The following is a 27,335-nucleotide window of genomic DNA, read 5'->3' as shown; positions in this document are numbered from 1 at the left end:
GAGGGCTGCTGTTGAACGCTATGACACACACACACACACACACACACACACACACACACACACACACACACACACACACACACACACACAGGCTGCTTTGACAGCAGCTCTGCCAGGCAGATCCTCATCTCTGCATGGGAAAAACGCCACTATCCTGCTAGGCCTCATAAGAACATAAGAAAAGACCCGCTGGATCAGGCCAAGGGCCCATCCAGTCCAGCTTCCTGTAACAGCGGCCCACCAAATGCCTCAGGGAGCACACCAGATCACAAGAGACCTGAATCCTGGTGCCCTCCCGTGCATCTGGCATTCTGACATAGCCCATTTCTAAAATCAGGAGGTTGCACATACACATCCACTCTGTACATCCCGTGCATAATTTTGTATGTCTCAATCATGTCCCCCCTCAGGTGCCTCTTTTCTAGACTGAAGAGGCCCAAACTTTGTAGCCTTTCCTCATAAGGAAGGTGCCCCAGCCCAGTAATCATCTTGGTCGCTCTCTTTTGCACCTTTTCCATTTCCAGGATGTCCTTTTCGAGATGCGGCGACCAGAACTGGACGCAACACTCCAGGTGTGGCCTTACCATAGATTTGTACAACAGCATTATAATATTAGCTGTTTTGTTCTCAATACCTTTTCTAATGTTGGGGAAACCTCCAAGTTGGCTGGCTTCAAAGACCCTGGTGGAGGGTCTGTGCAGGTGCCCCATTGGGTTTGTGACACCCCAGCCCTCCTGCCTGGCCTTCCTCAGCCCACACCTCCCATCTCGGGCTGAAACCTCAATTACAGGAGAAAATCCTCGCCAGCAGCTGCCCTCTGGGTTGTGCCTGCACCTTGCAAAAGCCACCCTACGCAGCAGAATTTGGCAGCTGTTGGTGGGGGTGGCTGCTCCACGAAGCTTGTCCCACCTCTAGGGGTAACTCCACTTCCCTCAAGGTCAGGAGGAAGCTGAGGGGGGGCCTGGCAGCTGCCCATCTCCGCGGCTTCCTAGAGAGGTGCTCTAGGAAGGTGCTCAAACCATGGGATTCAAAGGAGCATTTTGCCCTCAGTGTCCAAGTCGCAAATCGGGCTCGTTTCTGCCGCCCCAGAATCTGTCCACACAGTGGGCTAACTCTGTTCCACTGTCCCCCGTCTCGGCCAATGGAGGAGGGGGAATGACAAGCAGCAGACCCCTGGAACCGACGGGAGCAGGAAGCGGGCACCCCCAACTCAGCAGAGATTGTGCCGTGGGGACCGCGGCCTTGCACAAGGATGTGGGGGGCTCCATAACGGGCAGCACAGGGTCTTGGAGGCTGGCCAGAATTCTTCTGCTGCACCCCTTGGGCTCCCAGTCCAGAGTGCCAGCCCCCAGAGAGCCCGGGCTGGGACGGTGTGCACCCAGGCCCGCTCTTCCTCTGCTCCTCCCGCACCAGTCCAGGCTTTCTTTGGGGCCCTTCCCAGCACAGCTTGCATATTGGAAAGGGAGCAGTGCTTGGGGAGGAGGGCTTGTGAGCAGGTCTCCCCCAGCAGAACCCTGAAGGCCTCTCTGCTGCCTGGCACAGAGGCGGGCAGTGCACATGGGCCGGGGGCCCTCAGAGGCCACTTGGGAAACGAAGCACAAGGGGGGGGGGTTGGCACAATGTCCCAGTGGTGGGTGCTTGGCTATAGGACTGCCCCCCCCAAGAGAAAAGAGCCCCAGTCTGTCCAAAGTCCCCACAAAGCAGTGCCCGCCTATCAGCTGGTGCAGACGCTGGTGACAGACGCCCCTGCCCCGGGGTCTACCAGGCCCAGCTCTTCCTGCTCGTTGATGCAGAGCTGGTAGCCGCAGCCCTTCCGGCGAGGCAGGGGGCTGGCCAGGCTGGCATCGGGCTTGGCGCGGGGGGGCAACAAGAAGCCCACGCTGCCCGCAATCAGCATGTGCCAGATGCTGTGGATGTAGAAGTAGTTCTCCTCGGTCTCCACGAAGGCGTAGAGCAGCACTGCGGAGGCTGCGATCAGCGCTCCAGGCAGAAGGCAGAACGTCCAGCGCTGCCACGTCGGCGGGTAGCAGTGTCGCCGGCGGATGCTGCGGGCGGCCTGTGGGCAGAGGGAGGAAGAGTGTTGGGGCCAGGAAGGATAGGGACCCTTCTCGAACTCCCTTCCGGGGCTGCATGTCCCAGACCCCTATCACCAGGCAGGGGGCCACGCCCTTCAACTCCCTTGCAAAGCTCTTTCTGTGCTCACTGCAGCCAACGGCCTCGTGACTGCCGACAGGGCCACTGAGGCACCACATAGGAGTTCTGTGACTGAAAACCCAGGAGACACTGAACACCCCCGCCCAATTCTTGAAGAAAGGGGTCAGAAGCCTCCACCCTCACCCTGGAACGGTGTCTCTTTCCTGAACTGCAGCTGCAGTTCCCGTCCTTGGACAGGCAAACGGACCAGAGGTCAGGGTTCAGCCAGTCGCTCAACTGGACTGCCTTCCACAGGCTGCTTTGCCCGCTCCTTCTGTGGGGGGGGGGGGCAGGGAGCCGAGACTGGACCCAGTGCCCTTACCCAAGCCACGGCCATGATCCCCAGAGCGAAGAGGCTGGGGCCCAGCAGGTTCCAGAGGCCGTGGCGATCCAGCTGCAGCGCCATGGAGAGCAGCATCGCACCCAGGAGGTACAGCACCTGCCCAAGGAAGCAGAGGAGATGGCAGGGTGAGCCCCCAGGGGTTCCTCCCTGGGGGAAGGTCTAGGCCTCAGGGGTGACCTGCGGGGTTGGAGCAGACAAGACCCTGGGCCAGTCCCTGCCTCTCGGGGGAGGGGCAGAATCCCAGGCCGCAGTGCTAATAGGGAGACTGACGCCCTTGGAACTGCAGGAGAGCAGAGCTGGCAGGCCGGACTCTCCCCTGCGCTCTCTTCCTGCCCTGGCTGGTGGCAGCCCAGCAACTCTCACTTCCTCGTCTCTCGGGCCTTCTTTTTTTGGACTCCAAAAGCACCTGCCACCTTCCTGGTTTCTGGCCCTGGGGTGCCCGAGGCCAAGGTCAGGTCTGAGGCGCCGCCCTGGGTTCAAATCTTCACTTGGTCACCAAGCTTCCTGGGTCAGGTACAGCCCTCTCGGCCACATTTTCCTTGGAGGTTAATGAGAAGGCCGAAGTGTCAGGGGACAGCCGCACAGGCTGGCTGGAGCTCCTCGGAGGAAGGATCGGATCTGAGCCACACACACAGAAACAGGCCAGCAGGCAGTGGAGGCCTGACCCCCACAAGAGCGTCCCGCCCCCACCCCTGACCTCCCAGGGGAGAGTTGCAGCAGAAGGCCAGAGCCGAGGAGACTCCTCTGCAGGGCTGGCTGCTGCAGCACAAGGGCCTGCCTAGTCCAGACTCCTCCAACTTCCGTGGTCCTGAAGCTGCACCTGCCAAGCTGCACTGCTGCACGCCCCCTCAGCTGAAGGCACACGTCATAGCCCCACTCCTCTGCAGGCTACAGGAGGTGCCGAGGAGCTGCAGCCCAGGACAGCAGCACTGCCTGTCCCCTGCCACCCCCACCCCATGTGTATGCTGACCGTTGGCCTTGTTCTCTGTGCTCCTGACTTCCCACCAGCTCCTCCTGCCTTGGCTTCCACCCCCATTTTGGGGAGGCTCCAGGTTCATCCTTGGCAGAACCCCAGGGGTGCTGGAAAAGGCTCTGCTTGGAGTCCACGTCCAGGACACTGCACCAGCCCCCTCCGCGCCTTGCCCAGGTCCTACATGGGCTTGCCAGTCAGCTCGGTGGGGCAGCACATGACTGGTGAGGCAACTCAGAGCTCAGTGGGGGGGGGGGGAGGATTATTCCTAACTGCCTTGGGAAACTTGGCTTTTAAGAGGAAAGGCAGCAAGAGCAGCTTTTTTGCTCATTACTCCTACTCCTACTACTATTTAAAAGATTTATATACCACCTGACCGATGCTCAAGACAATGTACAACAAATAATAATACAAAAAATAAAAACATTTTAAAAATACAAGATTGAACAACACGGATAAAACTATAAAAAACAGCTACAACAGCATAAAAGCCAAAAGCAGCAACTGGAGATGAAAAGCGTCCCCGGGAGGTTCCTCCCCAGAAGACAAGTTTAATAAGCAAGTTTTTAGACCCTGCCGGAAACCAAGAAAGAGGAGGCTGTCCTCAGATGTTCTGGCAGTTGGCTTCAGAGATAAGGTGCCACATCAGAGAAGGCCCTGCACCTCCCCACCAGCTCCTTGTAGCCCAAGCAGGGCCCTCTCTGATAACTGCACTTGATGAGCCAGATTATAAGGCCGTCTTTGGGGTATCCCAGCCCTATGCCGCAGAGGGCTTTGCAGGTCTTCACCAACACCCTGAATTGGGCTCAGCGGGTGTGGCTGCCGGAGCAACAGTGGGGCAAGCTCTGCCCACAGAGTCCAGCGACCAGCCGGGCAGCTCCCTCCGCCCCGCCTGGTTCCCTGACAGCTCCTGCTGGCCACAAGGCACATGCGTGTCTGACTGCACTGTTGTGCGGCTGATTGCGTCCCGCTGCCCCAAGCCTCACCTGCTTGACCACTGGCTGGAGTCGGGCCATGGCAATGACAGTGACCCAGACGGACATGAGGGACCCAAGGAAGTCGCAGAACTGCAGCACGTCGTAGTCCATGATGCAGAAGACCACGATGCCCGGCTGGTCGCAGGCGTGGTAGAACTGGTGGGGGAAGGCAGGGGTCAGCCTCCTGCTCAGCATGCCCAAGCCCCCAGTGCAGACTCCCAGGCAGGCCGCCCTGTGGATCCAGGGGAGACTGCGGAGCTCGTGCCAGGCCCGGCCAGCCTGCTCTCCAGGGTGCGGACTCTCAGCCTGACGTGGTGCCTTCTCTGGGCACAGGCAGGAGCTGTGAGGGTCCTCCCCCAGCCCACCCCTGCCCCACCACAGCTCCATTTCTAAAGGACCACTTTGCACAGCAGAGAGCAACAAAAAGCCCTCCAAGGACTGGTGCCGTTTGACTTGTTGGTCAATGATCTGAAATGGGGCAAGCAGTGGGGTGGCCTGCCAGCAGCCCACACGGAAACATTCAGGGGGTTGACACCCAGCGCAGATGGCGGAGGGCTCCAGAAGCACCCCTTCGACTGGGGCCCAATCCTACCCAGCTTTCCAGAACCGATGCAGCCGAGCCAATGGGGTGTGCACTGCATCATGCAATAGGGATAGCATTTGACTCTAAGTGCCCCCTGGGCCAACCTGCCCCATTCTCCAGTGGTTCCCCAGGATGGCTCTGCCTTTGCATGTGGAAGCCCCTCCATCTGGTAGCGGGCAGGATCACATGACTGAAGCACACCCTGGGGAGGGGCTCCCCCACCCCCAGACCACCCTTGCCTTGGTAGCCAGCATGAGGGAGCCCATGGCCGGGTTCCAGTTGAGTTGCTCCTCCCCTTCCCTGCCCATGGGTTGGGCTGTGGGGAGAGGAGCCTCTGTGGACCCACTTCAGGGAGAGGCCCAAACCACCTTTCCCAGAGAGGGGCAAAGAAGGCATACCAGACTCTGGTCCCCTAACCTGGCTGTTTCTGCCTCACCAGCAGCAGGAGAGACCACTGAGCTGCAAGGAGTGGCCTGTAAACCTCAGACCTTGCAAAGGCTCCAGGCAGCAGAAAACAGCAGAGGGCATTGCAGCCCAGCACCCAAAAAAGCACTCAAGAAAGGCTAGTGAGGAGGGGAGGAGCAAACCGCCCCTCTGCCTAGAACTCCCCCAGGAATCGGCAGAGGAAGCCCTGACCCCAGGTCTGAGGGCTCCCAGGAAGCCTACCTCCAAGCCCCCCCCCCAACAACCACCATGACCCCTTTGTCAACATGTTCTTATGCTTTGGGAAGCTGGTGGACTCCAGGGCCCAACCTGCAAGTCCCAAAAGCTCTTACCCAAGGACATGGCAAAACTGAAGACACCCCACCCCGCCCGTGAGCTCCCAGGAAAGCTCTCCCCCTCCCAACACAAGAACCAGGCTGGGTCATCCAATGAAATGGATGGGCAGGTGATTTATGATGGACAAGAGGGACTCCTTTGCCCATCACATTATTGAACATAAGAACAGCCCCACTGGATCAGGCCAGAGGCCCATCTAGTCCAGCTTCCTGTATCTCACAGCGGCCCACCAAATGCCCCAGAGAGCACACCAGATAACTAGAGACCTGCAAGGCTTCCTGGGAATTGTAGTTAAGAACATAAGAACAGCCCCACTGGATCAGGCCATAGAACCATCTGGTCCAGCTTCCTGTGTCTCACAGCAGCCCACCAAATGCCCCAGGGAGCACACCAGATAACAAGAGACCTGCATCCTGGTGCCCTCCCTTGCATCTGGCATTCTGACATAGCCCATTTCTAAAATCAGGAGGTTGCGCATACACATCATGGCTTGTAACCCGTACTATGCTGGGGAGGGCTTTGGCCCTGTCCCAGGCCTTGACTTAGGTGCACAGACTGTGGTGCCAGCCTGAAAGGATAGCAGAGGCCAAGCAGCACAGCAGATGGCACTTTTCGGGGGGGGGGGGGAGACCGCGCCTGGCCGAGTCCTGTGCAAGAGCAAAGGCTTGGCCCTGGGGTGTGTGAGCTCTTCCTTGAGACCTGCTTCTCCCTGCTCTTTCTGCCTCTGGGCTCCCCCAAAATGCTGACAGGTGTGGTGGGGAGAACTGCCATTGGATCCCCTCCCACCACCACTCACAGTGGAGAAGAACATTGTGAAGATGTAGACGGCGGCCTCCAGGAGATAGTTGCTGCGCATGGCGATCACCACTGGCGGGATGAACATGAGATTGCTCAGGCAGAGGAGGAGTGTGGAGAGCAGCTGGAACCCGTAGGAGAAGGCGGCTGCATTGTCGGTGCAGCCCCAGCCACTCCAGCCTGTGCGGGGGGGGGGGGAGAGGAAGTTGGAGGCTGACATCTGGGGGCCCTCGTTCTGCGCCCACGCATGGAACTGCCCCTCCCTCATAAGTGCTGCTCTGGCTTCACAGGTCCTCCTGGAGCAGGTGCTTGGGTGGGCCACACCTCTGAGCAACTCTGAAAAGGGGCCAGGATGCTCTCCTTACGGGGATGCAGGCCCACTGAAGAACCATCTGCAAGAAAGGCCTGCACAGGGCTCAGTTGGGACCCACTCTGGCCCCTGGAATGCACGAAGGAATGGTGCGTGCCTGTGAGCATGTGCAGAGCGCACCTTCCTCGTGGCTATCTAATAGAAACCAGCTCCTGCACATCTGGAAAAAGAAGGCCCGGCAGATGTGTGCTGAGACTTGGTGGGTCGGCCAGTGTGGCCGCAAGGGAGTGCGTGGCAGGGCAGGCGTCCGCTGCACTCACCAGCTTTGCATTCGCAGGCGGCGTACAGGTAGTTGTTGGTGCGCAGCAGCTTGCACTGGCCGTAAGGGCCACAGTCGTTGATGCAGGGCGAGAGGTACGTTCGAAGGTAGACCTCAGCTGTCATGTTCCCACATGGTTCTAGCCTGGAGGGGGGAAGACCGGCGGTCAGCGCCAGGCCAGGCAGGCGATCGCTGCACAGACAGGAACTTGGGCAGAGGCGAGTGCTTCTCTGCAGGCATCTGAATGTGAGGAAGGGCAGGTGCGGAGAAGTGCTGGTGATCCTGCTGTGTCCTCTGCCCCCACCTTCTGTCAACCCTCCCAAATCACTGTGCGCCCGCAGCAGCTCCCCATGTCCTCCCCGTGGCTCATGAAGATGCCCAGCTGGCACCTGGGCCAAGACTGGGTCCCTCCGCCCAGGACTTGGATCCCTGTGTTTTTGTGCCTGTGTGCAGACAGGACTTCCTATGTGCCTCCACTGACCATCTTGTTGATTTGCACCCACTGATCGCGAAGCCTGTCCAGATCCTTCGGAACCCTGACTCGGTCTTCCAAGGCGCCAGGTATTTCCCTCGCCCAGCCCCAGCTGCGCGTGATCTGCAAATGTCATGCGCAGCGGCTCTGCCTCCTCCTCAAGGGGTCTTTTATAAAGGCATTGAGCTGCGCAGGGCATGCAGCTGCTGAAGTAGGCTGCAGGCCCTGAAGGCTCGAGTCCTTGCTGCTTTGTAGACCTTGAACATTTCTCCTTGGCAGGGAACCCTCTGAGGAAGGAGGGCGAGCTGGTCCTGGCCTGGAATGGTGCCTCTGGCTTGGTTTGGTTGTGCTGCAAGCCAGGCCGGATGGGCCTCTGAGAGTCTCTCTTTGGGCCTTGCTGAGCTCCGGGGCTCCTGCAGTCCTCTAGAGAGGACTACATTCCGTGGGCATCCCTGCCCAGCCAGCAAGACTAGGGAGTACAGCCAGAAACGCAGTGTCCCCCACCCCTCTGTGCCTTCCCCCGCCTCTTTTTATGCTGCCTGGGACTCCTGTTTGTTTGATTGTGTCGGGTGGGGGCTCTCTCGACACCTGGCCCACCCTGTGCATGGAGACACCTCTGGCCAGAGAGTTTTGCAGGAGTATCCAGCTCACTCTGGGCAGCATCCAAGGGTGACACAAGCACACACCCGCCCCAGCACACCTGGAATGCTTTCCTCCAGGATCAGGCCCACCTCATTTCTGCCTGCAAGTGATGGGGGAGTGTACCCGGGTGATGAGGACGGCCTGAGGCAGGTCCTCAAGGGCACCCCTTTGCAGTGGTGGTGAGGGGGTGAATGGGCACAGAAGGAGCCAGGCTGGGTAGTTGGAGAAGGGACTCTTCAGAAGCTGGAAGCAAACAGCCAGGAGAGGTGGCCCAGCATCCCCAGTGACTGGTGTGGGGGCGCAGGGGGAGTCTTCCTTGTCCATTCCCATCCCTAACCACCTCAGTATCAACCAGGCAAACATAGAGAGCTGTGTCATGTGGGCTGCAGACTTCAGTGGGTTCTTTTCAACTGGGGAGGGGGCTGGGGGAGAGCCCTCCTTCCAGTGAGTGCCTGGTGGAGGGGAGGAGGAAGAGCCCAGGAGTAGCTGGCCTTACCCGCGGTCCGTGGTGCAGAGGGAACGAAGACTCAGGTACCAGTTGCCAGTCTGCGGGTAGGGAATCCGCAGCCGGTTGAGGGGGGCTGAGGCGTTGAGGGACAGAAGGAAACCAGCCAGCAGCTCTGCCAAGAAAAGGCAGAAGCTGGGTCGGGGGCTCAGGTCACCAGTGTCCCACCCACCACTTCACTCTCGGCACAGCCAGCAGCTCAAAAGTGAGACGCTCCCTCCTCTCTCGCCTGGCCTCACCTGTTTTGCAGGTGACAAAGGTGCGCTCCCCTGAGGCCAGAGGCACCTCGTGGTTCAGACAGGCGAAGACAGTGGCGTTCTCCCCGCGCAGAGAGGACTGCAGAGGCAACAGGGACCGGGTGTCAGGGGGCTGCTGCAAGGGTCACCCAGGACTGGCATGTGTGTGTGATGTCCCCCAGAGGGACCCTGCCTGCCTCCAGCCCCCCATCTTCATCCAACTATGAGGGCTGAACGCAAGCAGCCACTGCCTGCTGAGGAGCCAGCCCCGGCGCGCCTTGCCCAGCCCGGACAGACCACCGCCCTCTGAGGACGTGTCGGCACAGAGTGGCACCGCACACCGCCCTTCGTCCCCACAGCTGCTCTGCTGCCCCGGGATCCCCACCCACACTGGCCCACGGGACTCACCACGTTCAGCCGGAGCTCCAGGTTGAGGACCCCGCCGCTGTCCAGCACAGGCAAGAGGTGGACGGCGAAGACGGCTGGCCGGTCAGGGGGCACTGAGACGTTGGGGCCAAAGAAGATGTAGAAGTGCACTGAGAAGGTATCCAATTCGTTGCGCAGGGTGGGCCGGATGGGGGGCCAGCAGAGCTCCCCGGTCCCAGGAGGGGGGGTGGAGGGGGGCTCAGGGCTGTGGGGTGGGGTGCTGTTTGGGGGAGGGGGGGCTGGGCTGTCCGCCAGGGCCAGCCCCCCTGGGGCACCAAAGGAGTGCGGCATATTCAGACTGGAGCCAGGCAGCTGGAAGGGGGCACGGGTCAGGCCTGTCCGGGTGCAGTCTGTGGGCAGGAAGGAGCAGTCAGGCAGCAACCACTTCCCAGCAGCCCCGCACCACAACCACCCCCTCCAGTGGCGCAGCTCATCTGCATGCCATTCTGGGGCACAACTCGCACTGCCCCCAACCCGGAAGTGACTTAATGACATCTCCTCCAGCTGCGCAGAATCACAGCCAGTCTGAGTGGGACTGTGCGCCTCGCGCTGCCCACAGCTGTGCCGCCTGCTTGCTCAGAAGCGGGTCACGTTGCTGCAAGACCCAGGCGGGTTGCAGCCACTGCAGCCTGTCTGGGCAGGACAGTCACGCCGCCCACCTCTGAGAAAGTGGGCAGCATCACCCCCAGCGGCCACAGCCAGTCTCAGCACGGCCGCACAAGTGCAGAGTGGCACTCCTGCCAACCGTGGGTCCTGCGACCCCCGCAGCTGTGCAACTGTCCCCACGCACCCTCAGGGAGAAGGGCCTGCATTCCTGGAAGCGTGGCCCCCCACTCTTCACTGCCCTGCCAGAAGACCCGCCTCCATCCTCACCGCTGCCTCCAGCTCCCCTCTGCCTGCCTCCCCAGTAGATCCACTCCTAGACCTGGAAGACATGGAGGCTCAGCGGGGCTCCTGCAAGGCAGGGCCTCCCCCCCCAGGCCAGGGGTCTTCCCCTGGACCCCTGCTCTGGGATTGTCCATTGCCTGGGACTGGCTGGTATTTGCCAACAGTTGCATCTTCTGGGCACAGTCCCTGCCTGGCGCGGTGGCCAAGGAGAGACAGCCAGCGCCTGTCGGCAGACAAGCCACCCCTTCTTCATCCTGATAGCGGCCACCTCCCTGACAGCCCAGGCATCCGTTTCTAGGGCGTGAGAGTATGGAAGGGCTGTGGCCAGCCCTGCTGGGGGGTGTCTGGCACCAGCTATGCCAGCCTTGGCCTGGTCCACAAGGGCTGCTCCTCACGTTTTTCCCTGTTGTGTCCCTGATGGGTATTTTTGGCCTCTGCAGCGCCCTTGAGTGCCATTTGAACAGAAAAGTGGCCTGAGCAGGAGAGTCTCAAAAGCCCTCCCAGGGTCTCTGTCCTGCCTGGGCCTTCCTTCTCCGTGTATCTGCATTAACAGAAAACGAAACCCCCCCCCCATGGTCTGCTCTTTCTTGGGCTGAGTTTCCAGTTTGGGGGGACATCTCTAGATTCCCATGTGACACCCCGAGGCCCATGTGCCTGAAGCCTTGTGCCTCTTGGCTCTGCAGGCCCCCTACTCACCCTTCAGCTGAACCAGCAGCTGGAAGCCAACGTGGCTGGCCACCCCCGGGTGCTTCTCCACCAGCACGTAGTACCAGTTCTGCCAGAAGGGGAGCTCGAGGGCCAGGCGGCAGGCTGCACGTTCCCGGCAGTCCAGGGCAGTGGAGTTGTGCAGAGGGGGGGCCTTGCCCCTCACCTTCAACCACAGGGGGCAACCCTCCCCACTCCGGTTGGCACTCTGGCAGTTCCAAAGCTGCAGCAGCATCCGGGAGGTGTAGCTGGGGACGAAGACCCTGGTGGCAGAAAGAAAGGTGCGGGTCACGGGGGGCCACCAGCCCTGATGTTCCCCCAAGAGCTGAAGAGTCTGTCCCCAGAGCAGTGCTTGTGTGGGGAACCCACAGTTGACTGCACTGAGGGCCAGGGCAGAATTCTGCAACCGCAACATCTCAGCATTCTGTTGGCTTTTTCTTTTTCAAAAAGGGAGACCTTTCTGGCCCTCCGGGCTGCTACTTAGGTTGGGAAAGCCGAGCAAAGGTCAGGGGCCGGGAAGCTGAGGCTCCTGCAGCCTACCAAGGACGGAAGTGGGGGCGCACTACTTGCTACTGCGCCTCAGTGCCAGTGTTCCCGCTCCCATTCTGTGAACTCCTCGGCCTGCACTCCTCCTACCGGAGCCTCTCCGCCACTGGAGCTGCAGCGGCACAGGAGACCACAAGAAGTGGGAGCCTTTGCAGTCCTGTTCCCCCCCTTCCCACCTGTGCAGCACTCACTTGTACAACAGGGACCGGTTGTGGGGAGAGAGCACATGGTCAGTCACAAAGCCAGGATACAGCACCCCGATGCCCACCAGCCGCTGGACAATGAGTTGGGGCTGGAAGAGATACTGGCAGTCTTCAGCAAGGCCCTGTTAGTGGGAGAGAGGCAGACACAGTGAGAGCGATGCTCTGGCAAGCGACCAGGTCCACTGCCAGGCCTTTCCGTGCCATGCCCGGCCAGGGCCTGCTGGCATCCAGGTTTCTAGGCACGCTCTTCAACAATGCACACTGTTGTCTGGTGACAAGCCACCCAGGACCTCTCTGGGCAGTAAACAAGACAATTGCTATTCAGAACGGTGCTTCCCAAACATTTTAGCACTGGGGCCCACTTTTAAAAACAGCCATCTATCGCAATCCACTAGGCAAAAAAAGATCTAGAAAGAAATTATTTATTAATAATAATTAATAATCAATTAACAACCATCAGGGTCCTGTGCTCCTGCGGCTGCTAAAAACCTTACATACTGTATATGTGTGTAGACATTTGCTAGATTCTTCCTAGAAATGGAGTTCAAAGACTGTTCTCCCAAACCTTCACTGTCATTCCAGGACACCCAGCAGGTTGAACAAGATGCAAGATGTGCAATTAAGGACTTCCAGGCCAGAAAAAAGGTTGAAACTGGGTTCACATGTAATCTGTGGCACACCAGTTGCTAGTGAAAATTGGAAAATGTGACATCTTAATTTAGGGGTATGAAGATGACCTCATATCAGCTAACTATTTCCTACTACAAACTGGGTAAGAGTGCTTTTTTTAATGTTTCAAAAACTTTTTGCAACTCACCAAAAATCAGCTCACAACCCATTGGTGGGTCCTGGCCTACAGTTTGGGAAACACTGATTTAGAGGATTTCTATACTGCTTTCCAGCAAAAAGTGTTCACAAAGCAGTTTACAGATAAAATCAAATGGCCAAGTGGCTCCCTGAGCCAAAAGGAATCACACTCTATCCAGAGCAAGAGTCAAGTGTTGTTGTTTTGTTTTTTTTTGGGGGGGGGGGGGCTTTGCTCAGAGATGGCAGTAGAGCCAAGGAACTTCTTGGGGGGGGTGAGGAACTGGGCTGAGGGGGGATCATCACCCCCACAATGGGGAGAGAACACATGGTCAGTCACAAAGCCAGGATACAGTACCCTGATGCCCACAAGGGGCTGGACACCCAAAGTGCAAGGAGTAGCAGTCATGCCAGGGCTGACCTGCCCATGAGACAGACTGTGGTGGACAGTAGAAAGAGGGTCACGGAGCACTCTAGCCCTGCTGTCTGGAAGACAACTGCCTCCCTCGTTTGCCCCACATCTCACAAGTCTCTGACATGAGAACCCCCCCCCCCCCCGGTGCAGGGCTTGTGAATAAGAAAGCAGGAAAAGGAGACACCACCAGCCTCCATGACTCACACCACGGCCCCTGCGATGCCTGCAGTCAGGGGACTCCAGAGCCACCCCTGGGGGCTTTGCCAGGGCCAGGAGGGGTGGACTGCCAGGACTGCCAGCAGCGTCCCTGGCTGTCCCCGCACTCTCCTGGGCTACCATCTGCAGGCCGGAGGTGTGAGCAGCAGAGCCGCTGGCCTTGCACTCCTTTGGTGCCCGAGGGAAGAGGCAGCAGCCTGTCTACCAGTCACAGAAGGGGGAGAGCACCCACGCAGCAAGGAGCCACACCCCCACAAGCGTGGGAAGGGGCTGGGCCAGGACTGGGCTGGGCCACTGGTCCTCAATGGCGGCAGCTCCCCACAGAACGGGGTCCCCCAAACCCCAGGAGCCTTTTGACTCCATCAGTCACTGAGACTGAGATCCTCCCACATGAAGCACATGTTCTTATGACCCCTTCAGGAGGCACAGGGTGATGTGCCTGTACTGGGTCTCACCTCCACTACTTCTGCTCACCAGAAGTGGACATCTCGGAACTCCTTTCCTGTCCCAAAGTGTACCTGCCCCCAACGGCCACCAGCTTAGCCCCACCCACGTGCCGGGACCCAGAGAGCAAAATTACCTTTTCTGCAGCCTCACCTTAACAGAGATCTTGCCCTGCTCCTTGGGCAAGTGAGCAGCCAGGAACCAGTCCCCAGGCAGGGGGCTCGTGATGTTGAAGACCCCTGTGGTCCTGTTTGGCAGGGTCCAGGTGAGAGTGAGGGCAAAAGAGCCCGGCACAGCTGTGTCCCTGGGGAAGTGGCTCTGCAGAGGGCTAACGACAGGCGGTGCTCCAGAGCGGAAATACCTGTCAGGGACAGAGAAGTCAGAGCAGCCATGGGCCAGGTGGCCTGAGTCGGGGCTGTGTGCTGTGCGGTGCTGCTAAAGGGTGTCCCGGCTCCACTGTGGTTCCCAGAGCCCATCTTCCAGCTGTCCCTGGTGCTGCCCCCAAGACCTGCCCACCAAGCCCGCCTGTCCTTCCACAGGGAGAAGGACTGGGACCCCCTTGCTGGAAGGGGCCTGGCAACAGTGACCTCCCTCCTCTGGGTGTCACCAGCAGCAGAGAAGTGGAGTTCCAGGCAGGCCTGCTTGGTTGCCGGCAGGGTGTGAGTTGTTTCATCCTCCAGCACACCTGGAGAGGTGTGGAGGTGCAGGGGGAGGGGGTGGGAGGAGTGTGCTCAGCCCTTGGACGCCTGGCCCTTCCCTCCTCTCACAAGGGCCTTTCTCCTAGAGTGCTGTCACTCCGACGGCTGGCCCCAGGGCCCTGACCTGACAGCAGCACTCCCATGCGCGCTTCCTTGGGAGCCAGTCCCAGCGAACACCGTGGCACTCACTTCCACGAGGGTTTTCGGTGGCCCCGCAGTGTTGTGCCAAACATGCTATTGCACTAGTGTCATGTTTGGCAGGTGGGCCTAATCCTACCCTGCTATGGCGCAGCATGTCGCGCGAACCCGTCTTCTGCTGTCAGCCGCTTTGACTTTGCTAACTGCTTTGTGTACTTCAAATGGATGGGAGAACTTCCAGTTCCTAAGCAGCCCCTGTATTTTGGTAGGAGCCCCTCCCTAAAGAATCTTGTCCAGCTGACTGAGCAGGTTGAGGCCACTGATACCTGATGGGGGGGGGGGCCTAGCAGGGGCCAGACTGTCGCCCAAGGAGCTCCTTTCCGCAGCATACCTGCTCTGTGTCTCAGGCAGAGAAGAGAATGCTCTCTGTTAGCACAGTGGGGGGCTCTGGCGCTCGGAAAGAGCCAGAGCTCCTGGGAAGGAGGAGGGGACCCCTCGAGGAAGCAGCGGGGTGCTATTGCCTGGAGAGGGAGGGGAGCACTGGAGTATCCGGGGATCCACGGCCTCTCAGCCTGCTCAGCCCAGCCAGGCTCCCTGGCCCAGCACTGGCCGGTTTTGGGTGCCTCCTGAGTAGAGAACCCTGCCAGGCAGTTCTGGCCCGGGGGCAAGGAGTCTGGCAGTGTCCTGCACAGAAGCACAGCCCTGAGTCACGCACAAGGCAGCGCATCTCACTGAGGACAGCCTCCTCCCGATTGGGCTGGCACCTGCATTGCTATGGGCTGAACGCGTATTTTGGGGGGGGCGGGTATTCTTGCAAATGTGCACAGGGTGTGACAGGACTGGGGGCAGCACATTTGGCAGCACCTTCTACAAAGCAAAGCATTGGACTGCCCTGGATCTAGTGCTGCCAGGTGGGCGTGGCCACATTCGTGGCTGCCCAAAGCTTCCACTGTGCCAGTTCCTTGTTCTTCCACATGCATCTGATTTCACTGGGCTGGCGGGGGGGGGGGCAATGCAGCTGGCAGCATCCTGCACAATGCCTCTTTGCCACCATGCCTCTTGGGGGTTAGTGGTATCTGAAATGGGGTAGCCTGAGGGCTACTTTGGGGTGGAAACCCCACCCCTTATTTGCAAGGGTTACCTGGGGGCATCCGGTGTCCACTTGGGACTGGACTGACTCCTCATGCCTCTGGCAGAAGACAGTGTTCTAGCAGTGGGGGTGGGAAATACATGGCACCTTAAAGCTTGCTTGGCAGTTCCGTGGCATGAGCAACCCCTTCCTTCTTCCAGTCCTTTGTTTCTGGGAACGGGGAAGCCACCTCAGTGTCATCTGCCTGGGTCTGAGACATGCACCGGAGGCAGAGGACCCCCTCCTCTCCCTCCCAACTCACACAGTAATGCTCCGATCTGGGCACTGGTCCCCAAAGGTACCGCCCTGCTCTTTGAAGGTGATGAGGTTCCAGACGGCCACCACGGTGTCCTCAGGGACACGGAAATGGAAGAGCTCGATGCTGGCGAAGGACCGGAAGGGGTTCAGCTTGCGGGGTGTCCGGGTGAAATAGTCTGTGACAAAGAGCCCATCTAGGAGAGAGAGGAGGGAGGCTCAGCCAATGTCAAGGAGCCTGCCGTGGGCCACAGCCTGCCTTCTCAGAAGAAGAAGAATTTCTTTCCCCCCATCCCCTCCAGTGCAGTTTGTCCACACAGGTGTAACTCCTCCCCCAGCCAGCCACACCATCATTTGACGGTCAGGATCCAGCCAGCACCCAAGAGGAATTAAGCCTGTCACCCTCCCATATGGGGCTGAGAGGACACCTGGGGGGAGCAATATGTAATTAATGTGTGGAACTCCTCGCCACAGAATGTGGTGATGGTGTCTGTCCTAGATGTCTTTTAAAGGGGACTGGACAGACTGATGGAGGAAAATCCAGCACAGGTTACAAGCCATGTTGGGTATGTGCAACCTCCAAGTTTTAGAGGTAGGCGACCTCCGAATGCCAGGTGCAAGGCAGTGGCAACAAGATTTGTTTTATTTATTTATTTGAGAAACTTATATCTCGACTTTCCTAGGCCAAAGCAAATGTCCAGAGCAGCTGACTATGCTCCATACTAAAGTACAAAGTATCATAACAGGTAAGAAGATAATAGCAGGAAATTAAAAACATTAATTTTAACATTAGACAGTGAAACATAAAAACAAAACAAAGCACGTATTGTTGAGCCACTGGGGATACAAATAAGTCCAGAGAGGCTGTCAAGTCCCACCAGCATTTCAGAGGCACAGAAAGCCAAAATCTACTCCAAATGCCAGATGAAATAGGCATGTTCTGAACCCTCTCCAAAAAGCCAGGAGGGAGGGAGTAGTCCTCAGTTCCCCTAGGAGGGCATTCCATAGTTGTGGTGCCTCTACAGAGAAGGCCTGCCCCCGAACTGCCACCCCTCTCACTTGGGACAAAGGCAGCACTTGTAGAAGAGCCTTCTCAGATGACCGAAGAGGGAAGGCTGGGATGTATGGACAGAGGCCATCTTTCAGATAACCTGGGCCCAGATTGTGGAGGGCCTTATAGGTTGGAACTAGGACCCTGAACTGGGACCAGAAGTGAATGGGCTGCCAGTGGAGCTGCTGAAGCAATGATCCAGCAGTCATTTCGTTTAGACCCCGTAACTACCCGAGCCGCAGCATTCTGCACTAATGACAGTTTCCAAACTGTTTCAGACCCATGGAGAGCGCTTTAGGGTTAATCTCGAGGTGACGAAAGCATGGATCACCATGGCCAGGTCTGAACAGCTCAGGTATGGTCTCAGCTACCACACCAGCCTAATCTGGGTAAATGCACTTCTAGCAACTGCTGCCACCTGGTTCTCCAGAGAACTGAGAGTCCAGGAGAACTCCCAAGATGCGCCCCCCTTCTTGCTTTGTAGCCAGCCTGGGTTCCCAAGGCAGCCTTTTCCCTAGGGGTTCCTATCGTCCCGTGCCAGCTGGAAGGCCTGCTCAGGGACCCACTGATGAAAGACAGGAGGTGGCCCCTGTCTGGTGGAATCATTTCCTTTACTTATTTAATGGATTTTTAGATATATTATTTCACATTATGAATATATTATGAATTATTATGAAGTTTCACCCTGCTTTTCTCTCAGTAAGGGCACTAAGGTGGCTTATAATCATCCAAAAACAGAATAAGGCTGCAATCCTAACCACACTTTCCTGAGAGTAAGCCCCATTGAACAAAATAGGACTTACTTCTGAGTAGACCTGGTTAGGATTGTGCCCTTAAAATACTAAATGAGAAATAAAACCATGCCAGGGTCCTCCTGACTTACCTGGGGGAAACCGGCTTGCAGGGCGAGAGGGGGGCTCAAGGCAAGGAGGAGACAGGCTCCGAGGCCAGCTGCAGCACTGCCCTGGGCAGCCAGGAAAGGGAGGAGGAATACCAGGCTCCAGAGAGAGGCCAGTCAGCCTTTTAACCCTCCCATGGAGGAAGGGGCGGGGCCTGGAGGGGCTGGTCAGGAGCATAAGGCCCAGCTGGGCCAAGGACGAAGGCCGCTGGAGGGAGCAGAACCCAGTCTGCCCACCAGCCAAGACTGGCTAGGAGCCAAAAAAGCCCTAGCAGCTGGGGGGGCCTGGCTGAGGCAACCCCCTCCCCCCCACTCTCTGCTGAGGACTCCCTGGCGGCAACTGGGTCCTTGCTCTGAGAGATGGAACCTCCAGTGCCTGCTGCTGCCTCTCGCGAATACGAGGCTCCCCCTCAAAGCAGGTCCCACACCCTGAAACAGTAAAATCAAAAAAATGGATCGTCTTCTGTTGAAACAGTTAAGCAGCAGTTCAGCGCAGTCTGGACATGCCCAATCACTGTGGGCACTCGCCATTTCAGCCACTCTAAGCGAAGATGTCTTGAGGTCACCAGAGAGGGAACAGTTCTTAATTTCAAGGGGAGGGAATTCTGTAGTCGGGGTGCCATCACCAAAAAGGCCCTGTTCCTCACCATCATCCCCTTCACCTTGTAGCCCCAAACCTAAAAGAGCACCCCCCCCCCCCATGATTTCAAAGGTCAGGGGAGATTACATGGAAGGAGGCTTTCCCTCAAATACCTCGGCCCTGAGCAGCAGACTGGACAGCTCAGCCCACCCAAGTCCAGCCTCCACAGCCACTCCACAGACCCAAAGCCTGACCGGCTTTCAGTTAATGCTCTGCACTCTGCCTTTAAGAACATAAGAACAGCCCCACTGGATCAGGCCATAGGCCCATCTAGTCCAGCTTCCTGTATCTCACAGCGGCCCACCAAATGCCCCAGGGAGCACACCAGATAACAAGAGACCTGCAAGGCCTCCTGGGAATTGTAGTTTAAGAACATAAGAACAGCCCCACTGGATCAGGCCACAGGCCCATCTAGTCCAGCTTCCTGTATCTCACAGCGGCCCACCAAATGCCCCAGGGAGCACACCAGATAACAAGAGACCTCATCCTGGTGCCCTCCCTTGCATCTGGCATTCTGACATAGCCCATTTCTAAAATCAGGAGGTTGCGCATACACATCATGGCTTGTACCCCGTAATGGATTTTTCCTCCAGAAACTTGTCCAATCCCCTTTTAAAGGCGTCTAGGCCAGACGCCAGCACCACATCCTGTGGCAAGGAGTTCCACAGACCGACCACACGCTGAGTAAAGAAATTTGAGGGTCTTGGAGCCTTTCCTGCCCCCCCCCCACAGCTGTAGCCACCCCACAGTGTGTGCACTGCGTGCTGCAGGGGCCCCTGAAGGCAAACAGGAGGCAGAAGCCTTTGACTGTGCAAAAGCCATGGGCAGCTGGGGGTCGCCTCGGACAGGGCCATTTTGGGGGTAACGTCTCAGGCCAGGAGCGGCGTATGCCTTCAGCAAGGGTGATGATGTCGTGAGCCAAGAGCCCTCACAAAACTCTGACCAAAGGAACGCCATTTTAACATCAGCTCTGGCCTTAAAGGTGCTTGTTAGCAAGAAGCTGCAAGCCACCCCTCACCCAGCATCTTGTCCAAGAGACAGCGGGGCCTCAAGAGTCGGTCTGCAACAATACCTCAGAGCAAGAACAACCTACGTCAAAGTGCCTGTGGTCTCTTTTCTCTCCAGCAGGGTCCAGCTCACTATGGCAAAGGGTGGTGTGTTCTACCCCAAAGGTAGCGTTCTTGGAAGTGCTACCTGTTCCACACGCAAGGTCAGCTAGGCAGGCAAAAATCAGGGGTCTCAATGCATGGATGAGATGGTGGTATAGGGAGGAGGGGTTTAGATTTGTGAAGAACTGAGGAACATTTTGGGTCAAGCTTCACTTGAACCAGAATGGAACCAGACTGGTGGCACATAACATTAAAAAGGTGGCAGAGCAGCTTTTAAACTGACCTCTGGGGGAAAGCCGACAGGATGCGATAGATGGTTTGGCACAGTGAGAGGATTTAGGGATAAAGGAGCTAATAAGCAGCCAGTCCTGGGGCATTTCATGTCCAAATGCTTCTATGCAAATGCCCGAAGTCTCTGAGTGAAGATGGGAGAACTGGAAAGTCTGCTGACTTGAGAAAGCTTTGATATCGTGGGCATAACAGAAACCTGGTGGAATGCAGAGAATCAGTGGGATACTGGAATCCCCGGCTATAAACTCTACAGGAGGGAAAGGGAGGGGGGTGTTGGAGGTGGGGTGGCCATTTATGATAAAGAAGGGGTAGAATCCAGCAATGCAGAAATTGAAGGCGGGTCCGACTCCGCCTTACAATGTTTGTGGGTTAAATTACCAGGCCTGAGGAGCGATGTAATACTGGGGGCGTAGTATCGTCTTCCGTCTGTAAATGGAAGTCTTGCCCTAATGAGAATAAAAAGGAACATAAACTTTGGCAAAAGAAATGTAAGAAGGTGATACGGGAGGCCAAGAGAGACTATGAGGAACGCACGGCCAGCAACATTAAGGGGAATAATAAAAGCTTCTTCCAATATGTTAAGCAGGAAACCCGCCAGGGAAGCGGTTGGCCCTCTGGATGGTGAGGGAGGGAAAGGGGAGATAAAAGAAGACTTGGAGATGGCAGAGAAATTAAATGAGTTCTTTGTATCTGTCTTCACAGCAGAAGACCTCGGGCAGATACCGCTGCCTAAACGGCCCCTCCTGACTATGGAATTAAGGGCGCAATCCTAACCCCTTATGTCAGTGCTTTCCAGCACTGGCTTAGCAGTGCCAATGGGACATGTGCTGCATCCTGCAGTTGGGTGTCACTCACGGACATCTCCTCAAAGTAAAGGAATGTTTGTTCCCTTATCTCAGAGCTGCTTTGTCCTTATGCCAGCCCTTATGTCAGGGGTTAGGATTGCCCCCTAAATCAAATAGAGGTTAAAAGAGTAGATGTTTCAGACCTAATTGACAAATTAAGGATCAATAAGTCACCAGGCCCTGATGGCCTCTACCCAAGAGTTATTAAGGAACTGAAGAATGAAGTTGCTGATCTCTTGACTCAAATATGCATCTTGTCCCTCAAAACAGCCACGGTGCCAGAAGATTGGAGGATAGCAAATGTCATACCAATCTTTAAAAAGGGAAAGAGGGGGGACCCGGGAAACTATAGGCCAGTCAGCCTAACATCTATACCAGGTAAGATGGTGGAATGCCTCATCAAAGATAGGATCTCAAAACACATAGACGAACAGGCCTTGCTGAGGGAGAGTCAGCATGGCTTCTGTAAGGGTAAGTCTTGCCTCACGAACCTTATATAATTCTTTGAAAAAGTCAATAGGCATGTGGATGCGGGAGAACCCGTAGACATTATATATCTAGACTTTCAGAAGGCATTTGACATGGTCACTCGCCAAAGGCCACTGAAAAAACTCCACAGTCAGGGAATTAGAGGGCAGGTCCTCTCATGGACTGAGAACAGGTTGAAGACAGGGCAGGAGGTCTGGTCTAGAGGGTAGAGCCTCTGTTAGCCTGAAGATAACATTGGAAGATCGCCAGTTCGAGGCCACCAACAGATCCCTGATCAGGAGATCTTGCAGCTGACAAGCTATCAGCTCTTTGGTGAGAGTGAAGAAGCGTCTTGGCTCCCCTCCATGTGAGAGATGAAGGAGCTGCTTGTCAGCCTGCATGGGAGGCAACTGGAGGCCAGAAGTGAGACCAGACCAGGAAGATCCATCTGAAATGTTGTTGGTTCTTGAAAGAGAACCTCTATGATTGTAAAAATCCCCTTGAGGGATTTAGAAATGCCTGCCTATGTAAACCGCCTTGAATAAAGTCAGAGGAGTAATCCAATGACCAGAAAGTCGGTATATAAATAGTCACTTGTTGTTGTTGTTGTTGTTGTTATTGAAGACCAGGAAACAGAAAATGGATGTCAATGGGTAATTTTCACAATGGAGAGAGGTGAAAAGTGGTGTGCCCCAAGGATCTGTCATGGGACTGGTGCTCTTCAACCTCTTCATAAATGACCTGGAGAAACTGAGCAGTGAGGTGGCTAAGTTTGCAGACGACACCAAACTTCCTTCCAAAAATCAAAACTCCACATATAGGCTGATGGGTTCTGAGCTGTCTGTGACAGATCAGGAGAGAGATCTTGGGGTGCTGGTGGACAGCTTGATGAAGGCGTTGACCCAATGTGTGGTGGCAGTGAAGAAGGCCAATTCTATGCTGGGGATCATTGGAAAAGGTATTGAGAATAAAACTAAAATTATAATCCCGTTGTACAAACCGATGGCAAGGCCACACCTGGAGTATTGCGTCCAGTTCTGGTTGTCACATCTCAAAAAGGACATAGTGGAAACGGAAAAGGTGCAAAAGAGAGCGACTAAGGGCCCAATTGTATCCAATTTTCCAGTGCTGGTGCAGCTGTGCCAGTAGGGTTTGTGCTGCTTCCTGTGGTGGAGGGGCAATCACTGGGGCCTTCTCAAGGTATGGAAATGTGTTCCCTTACCACAGGGCTGCATTGTGGCTACACTGGAGCTGTAAAGTTGGATAGGAGTGGGCCCTAAGATGATTACTGGGCTGGGGCACCTTCCTTATGAGGAAAGGCTACAGCGTTTGGGCCTCTCCAGCCTATAAAAGAGATGCCTGAGGGGGGACATGGTTGAGACATACGAAATTATGCATGGGAAGGATTAAGTGGGTAGAGAGATGCTCTTTACACTCTCACATAACACCAGAACCAAGGGACATCCACTAAAACTGAGTGTTGGGAGGGTTAGTACAGACAAAAGAAAATATAGCTTTACTCAGCGTGTGGTTGGTCTGTGTATGTGGTCACATACACAGGTTACAGGTCACAAGCCATGATGTGTATGTGCAACCTCCTGATTTTAGAAATGGGCTATGTCAGAATGCCAGATGCAAGGGAGGGCCACCAGAATGAGGTTTCTTGTTATCTGGTGTGCTCCCTGGGGTATTTGGTGGGCCACTGTGAGATACAGGAAGCTGGACTAGATGGACCTTTGGCCTGATCCAGGGGCTCTTCTTATGTTCTTATGCAATTTATCCAACACTTTAACATAAGAACATAAGAACAGCCCCACTGGATCAGGCCATAGGCCCATCTACTCCAGCTTCCTGTATCTCACAGCGGCCCACCAAATGCCCCAGGGAGCACACCAGATAACAAGAGACCTCATCCTGGTGCCCTCCCTTGCATCTGGCCTTCTGACATAACCCATTTCTAAAATCAGGAGGTTGCGCATACACATCATGGCTTGTACCCTGTAATGGATTTTTCCTCCAGAAACTTGTCCAATCCCCTTTTAAAGGCGTCTAGGCTAGACGCCAGCACCACATCCTGTGGCAAGGAGTTCCACAGACCAACCACATGCTGAGTAAAGAAATATTTTCTTTTGTCTGTCCTAACCCGCCCAACACTCAATTTTAGTGGATGTCCCCTGATTCTGGTATTATGTGAGAGTGTAAAGAGCATCTCCCTATCCACTCTGTCCATCCCCTGCATAATTTTGTATGTCTCAATCATGCCCCCCCTCAGGCGTCTCTTTTCTAGGCTGAAGAGGCCCAAACGCCGTAGCCTTTCCTCATAAGGAAGGTGCCCCAGCCCCGTAATCATCTTAGTCACTCTCTTTTGCACCTTTTCCATTTCCACTATGTCTTTTTTGAGATGCGGCGACCAGAACTGGAAACAATACTCGAGGTGTGGCCTTACCATAGATTTGTACAACGGCATTACAATACTAGCCGTTTTGTTCTCAATACCCTTCCTAATGATCCCAAGCATAGAATTGGCCTTCTTCACTGCCGCCGCACATTGGGTCGACATTTTCATCGACCTGTCCACCACCACCCCAAGCTCTCTCTCCTGATCTGTCACAGACAGCTCAGAACCCATCAGCCTATATCTAAAGTTTTGATTTTTTGCCCCAATGTGCATGACTTTACACTTACTGACATTGAAGCGCATCTGCCATTTTGCTGCCCATTCTGCCAGTCTGGAGAGATCCTTCTGGAGCTCCTCACAATCACTTCTGGTCTTCACCACTCGGAAAAGTTTGGTGTCGTCTGCAAACTTTGCCACCTCACTGCTCAACCCTGTCTCCAGGTCATTTATGAAGAGGCTGAAAAGCACCGGTCCCAGGACAGATCCTTGGGACACACCGCTTTTCACCTCTCCATTGTGAAAATTGCCCATTGACACCCACTCTCTGTTTCCTGGTCTTCAACCAATTCCCAGTGCATGAGAGGACCTGTTCACTAATTCCCTGACTGTGGAGTTTTTTCAGTAGCCTTTGGTGAGGGACTGTGTCGAACGCCTTCTGAAAGTCCAGATATATAATGTCTACGGGTTCTCCCACATCCACATGCCTGTTGACCTTTTCAAAGAATTCTATAAGGTTCGTGAGGCAAGACTTACCCTTACAGAAGCCAGGCTGATTCTCCCTTCCTAACTTGCTTTTTGACTCTAGAATAATCTTGACTCAGATACATACTGGATTGGACTGAAAAAGGAAAGACATTCAAAGTGGTTTTGGGCTGATGGCTCCCATGCTGAGTAAGTTCTTCCACCCATTAAATGCGCTGCCTTGTCCTGCACTCTTTCCATAGACCGTGAGACTTGGAAGGGAACTTGGAGGTCATCTGGGCCAACCGCTGCTCAGCAGAGGTAGCTGGTACATCCGCCTCTGCTTGGAAAACTCCAGTGAGGTGGAGCTGCCCACTGCACAAGGCAGCCAATGCCAAACAGTTCTTGCTGATGGCTGGGAAACTCTTTCTGATGCCTAGCCTAACTTGACTTCCCTGCAGTTTCAATCCCTGGGTTCTAGTCCTGCCTAGTCTTGTGATCTGGTGTGCTCCCTGGGGCATTTGGTGGGCCGCTGTGAGATGCAGGAAGCTGGACTGGATGGGCCTCTGGCCTGATCCAGGGGGGCTGTTGCTATGTTCTTACGGAGGGGTGGGGACTGGGCATGGAGGTGGAGAGTTCCTGGACCCTTGTCCTCCTGGCTTTGCTAGCCGGCCTGTGAGTTGCAGGGAGGATCTTGCGCAGGATCCGAGGCCTTGCTTGGGGCCAGCAACAAACAGCTGCTTTCTGCTGCGCCTTCCCTCCGCGCGCTCAGTGGGGCCTGGCACTCGGGACGCACCTCGCCAGCTGCCTTGGCGGGTCCGGGGGCGAGACCCCCCCCGCTTCCCCGTCCCGCGCCTCCGCCCAGGAAGGCGCTCAGCCCCGCGGGCGACAGCAGCACAAGAGCGGCGCAGAGAGGACCGCGGCTGCCGCGGGGAGGGCGGTCCGGGCACAGAAGTGGAGCGCCGGCCCAGGCGGCGGGCGGGCGGGCGGCACACGCGCCAGCCTCTGCTCCGGAGAGGGGCCTGCGGTGGCTCGGGGCGCGCGCTCGCCGGCCGCCTGGCTCCAGCTGCCCGCGGAGCAGTGCCGGCCTGCCGCGAGGCCCTCCGCAGCGGCCCCGGCAGCGGGTCGCGGCGAGACGGGCGGAGGGCGGCAGGCCGGCGAGTGGCCCCTGGCAGGGAGCCCGCCCTTCCCCTCCCTCGCGGCAGGCTGGCTGGCGGAGGGGGCCCGTGCACAGGCCAGGGAGCGCCCGCCGCCCTTCAGCACCGGCAGCGCGGACAGCTCCGCGGGACCCGCCCCGCCCCGCCCCGCCCCACTCACCGGCCGGGCGCCCCGGGCCGAGCCAGGCCAGCAGCAGCGGCAGCAGCGGCAGCCGGAGCCTCCCGAGCCCGGCGCGGCCCATGCTCAGCCGGCAGCGAGTCTCGCGCGCCGGCTCCGACTGCCCAGCAGCCGTGACGTCAGGCCCGGAGCCGCCGCCCTCTCCGGCGCCGCAGCACGGAGGGGCTGCGAGCTGCGGGGGCTGTCGTTAGTCTATGGAACTCCTCGCCACAGGGATCGGACCGATTTCTGGAGTCACGTGGGTATGTGCACCCTCCTGGCTTTCCAGGCAGGCTGCCTCTGATGCCAGAGGCAGGGAGGGCAGCAGCACTCGGGCTGTGTCTGTGGTCTTGCGTGCGTGGGCCACTGGGAGATACAGGAAGCTGGACTAGGTGGGCCTTCAGCCCGATCCAGCAGGGCTCTTCTTATCTCACTGGGGCAGTTAGTCCAGGTGAAACTGGAAAATGTAAGATCCAAGGACATTTGGGGGCCCCCTTCTTTGGGTCCTGGGCGCCCTTTTTGACCTGGACTCAGGTACAAATTACCCCTTTACCCCCCTCGCATGGTCCCTGGTGAGAGGACTGCCCACCTGCAGCCTTTTCAACAAAACAACACATTATAAAATGTCACAGCAAAGCACTATTTGAAAATCTCTAGACAACCCTTAGCCCAGATACACCTGGAATCACCTCCCACCTGAATGCTGGGAGTGGGGAGGAACTGTGTTTAGCCCCATGCCTGAAAACGGAGAGTGCAGGCACCTGGCACCTCAACATGGCTTTTTCCCTCCAAAGATCAGTGCCCCCCACTGAAAAATCCCCCCTCTGGTCACCATTCCCATTGCCCCTGAAAGTTATATCACCCAGCCTGGGATTCCTCTGGAGCTCCTAACAACTGGGCAGGTGATGCCAGCCAATGAAGCCTGTGCCCCAGCACCTAGCTAGCTGGCAGGGAAAACAGCCCAATGTAAGCTTCCATCTATCCTGGACGAGATGCAGCTTTCCTTGGCATCCCACTGGACAACAGGAGTCTTGACACCACACCACTGTCCTCCTTGACAAGGTCCACACACCAAAGTCAACCATCCTCATCCCTCTTCCTTGTGCAGGTTGCAAGATGGTGGCATAGTGAGAGCCAATGAAAAGAGACTTGTAGTTTGTTGAGAGGACACTTGCCAAGGTGCAACTGCAGTGTTGATGTTGGGAGGGTTAGAACAGACAAAAGAAAATATTTCTTTACTCAGCGTGTGGTTGGTCTGTGGAACTCCTTGACACAGGATGTGGTGCTGGCATCTGACCTGGACGCCTTTAAAAGGGGATTGGACAAGTTTCTGGAGGAAAAATCCATTACGGGTTGCAAGCCATGATGAGTATGCGCAACCTCCTGATTTTAGAAATGGGTTATGTCAGATGCAGGGGAGGGCACCAGGATGAGGTCTCTTGTTATCTGGTGTGCTCCCCGGGGCATTTGGTGGGCCGCTGTTAGATACAGGAAGCTGGACTAGATGGGCCTATGGCCTGATCCAGTGGGACTGTTCTTATGTTCTTAACTACAATTCCCAGGAAGCCTTGCAGGTCTCTTGTTATCTGGTGTGCTCCCTGAGGCATTTGGTGGGCCGCTGTGAGATACAGGAAGCTGACTAGATGGG

General features: G+C 56.5%; 1 protein-coding gene across 1 annotated transcript; it reads right to left on the bottom strand.

Moving 5' to 3' along the window:
- Positions 1–1,714: 1,714 nt before the first annotated feature.
- TMEM8B (transmembrane protein 8B) lies at positions 1,715–19,606 on the bottom strand. The gene is made up of 14 exons (XM_066617385.1): positions 19,600–19,606; positions 17,927–18,007; positions 16,000–16,189; positions 13,926–14,133; positions 11,882–12,015; positions 11,136–11,407; positions 9,534–9,901; positions 9,129–9,225; positions 8,881–9,004; positions 7,272–7,414; positions 6,643–6,821; positions 4,493–4,639; positions 2,516–2,632; positions 1,715–2,056 (listed from the first exon to the last, which is right to left on the bottom strand). Exons 1-14 carry the CDS (start codon positions 19,604–19,606, stop codon positions 1,715–1,717), a joined length of 2,409 nt encoding a protein of 802 aa, XP_066473482.1.
- Positions 19,607–27,335: the final 7,729 nt, after the last annotated feature.

The sequence above is a fragment of the Tiliqua scincoides genome, chromosome 2 (genome assembly GCF_035046505.1).
Source record: "Tiliqua scincoides isolate rTilSci1 chromosome 2, rTilSci1.hap2, whole genome shotgun sequence".
Classification (NCBI taxonomy): Eukaryota; Metazoa; Chordata; class Lepidosauria; order Squamata; family Scincidae; genus Tiliqua; species Tiliqua scincoides.
The sequence above is the reverse complement of the archived record's forward strand: the minus strand, read 5'-3'. Positions and strand labels throughout refer to the sequence as shown.

Excerpts from the sequence above, each read along its gene's own strand:
- TMEM8B (XM_066617385.1), bottom strand. Across the intron at positions 9,902-11,135 it reads GCTGCTGGTTCAGCTGAAGG|ACTGCACCCGGACAGGCCTG; the intron begins GTGAGTAGGGGG and ends TCCTGCCCACAG. Across the intron at positions 4,640-6,642 it reads TCACAATGTTCTTCTCCACT|TTCTACCACGCCTGCGACCA; the intron begins GTGAGTGGTGGT and ends TTCCCCCACCAG.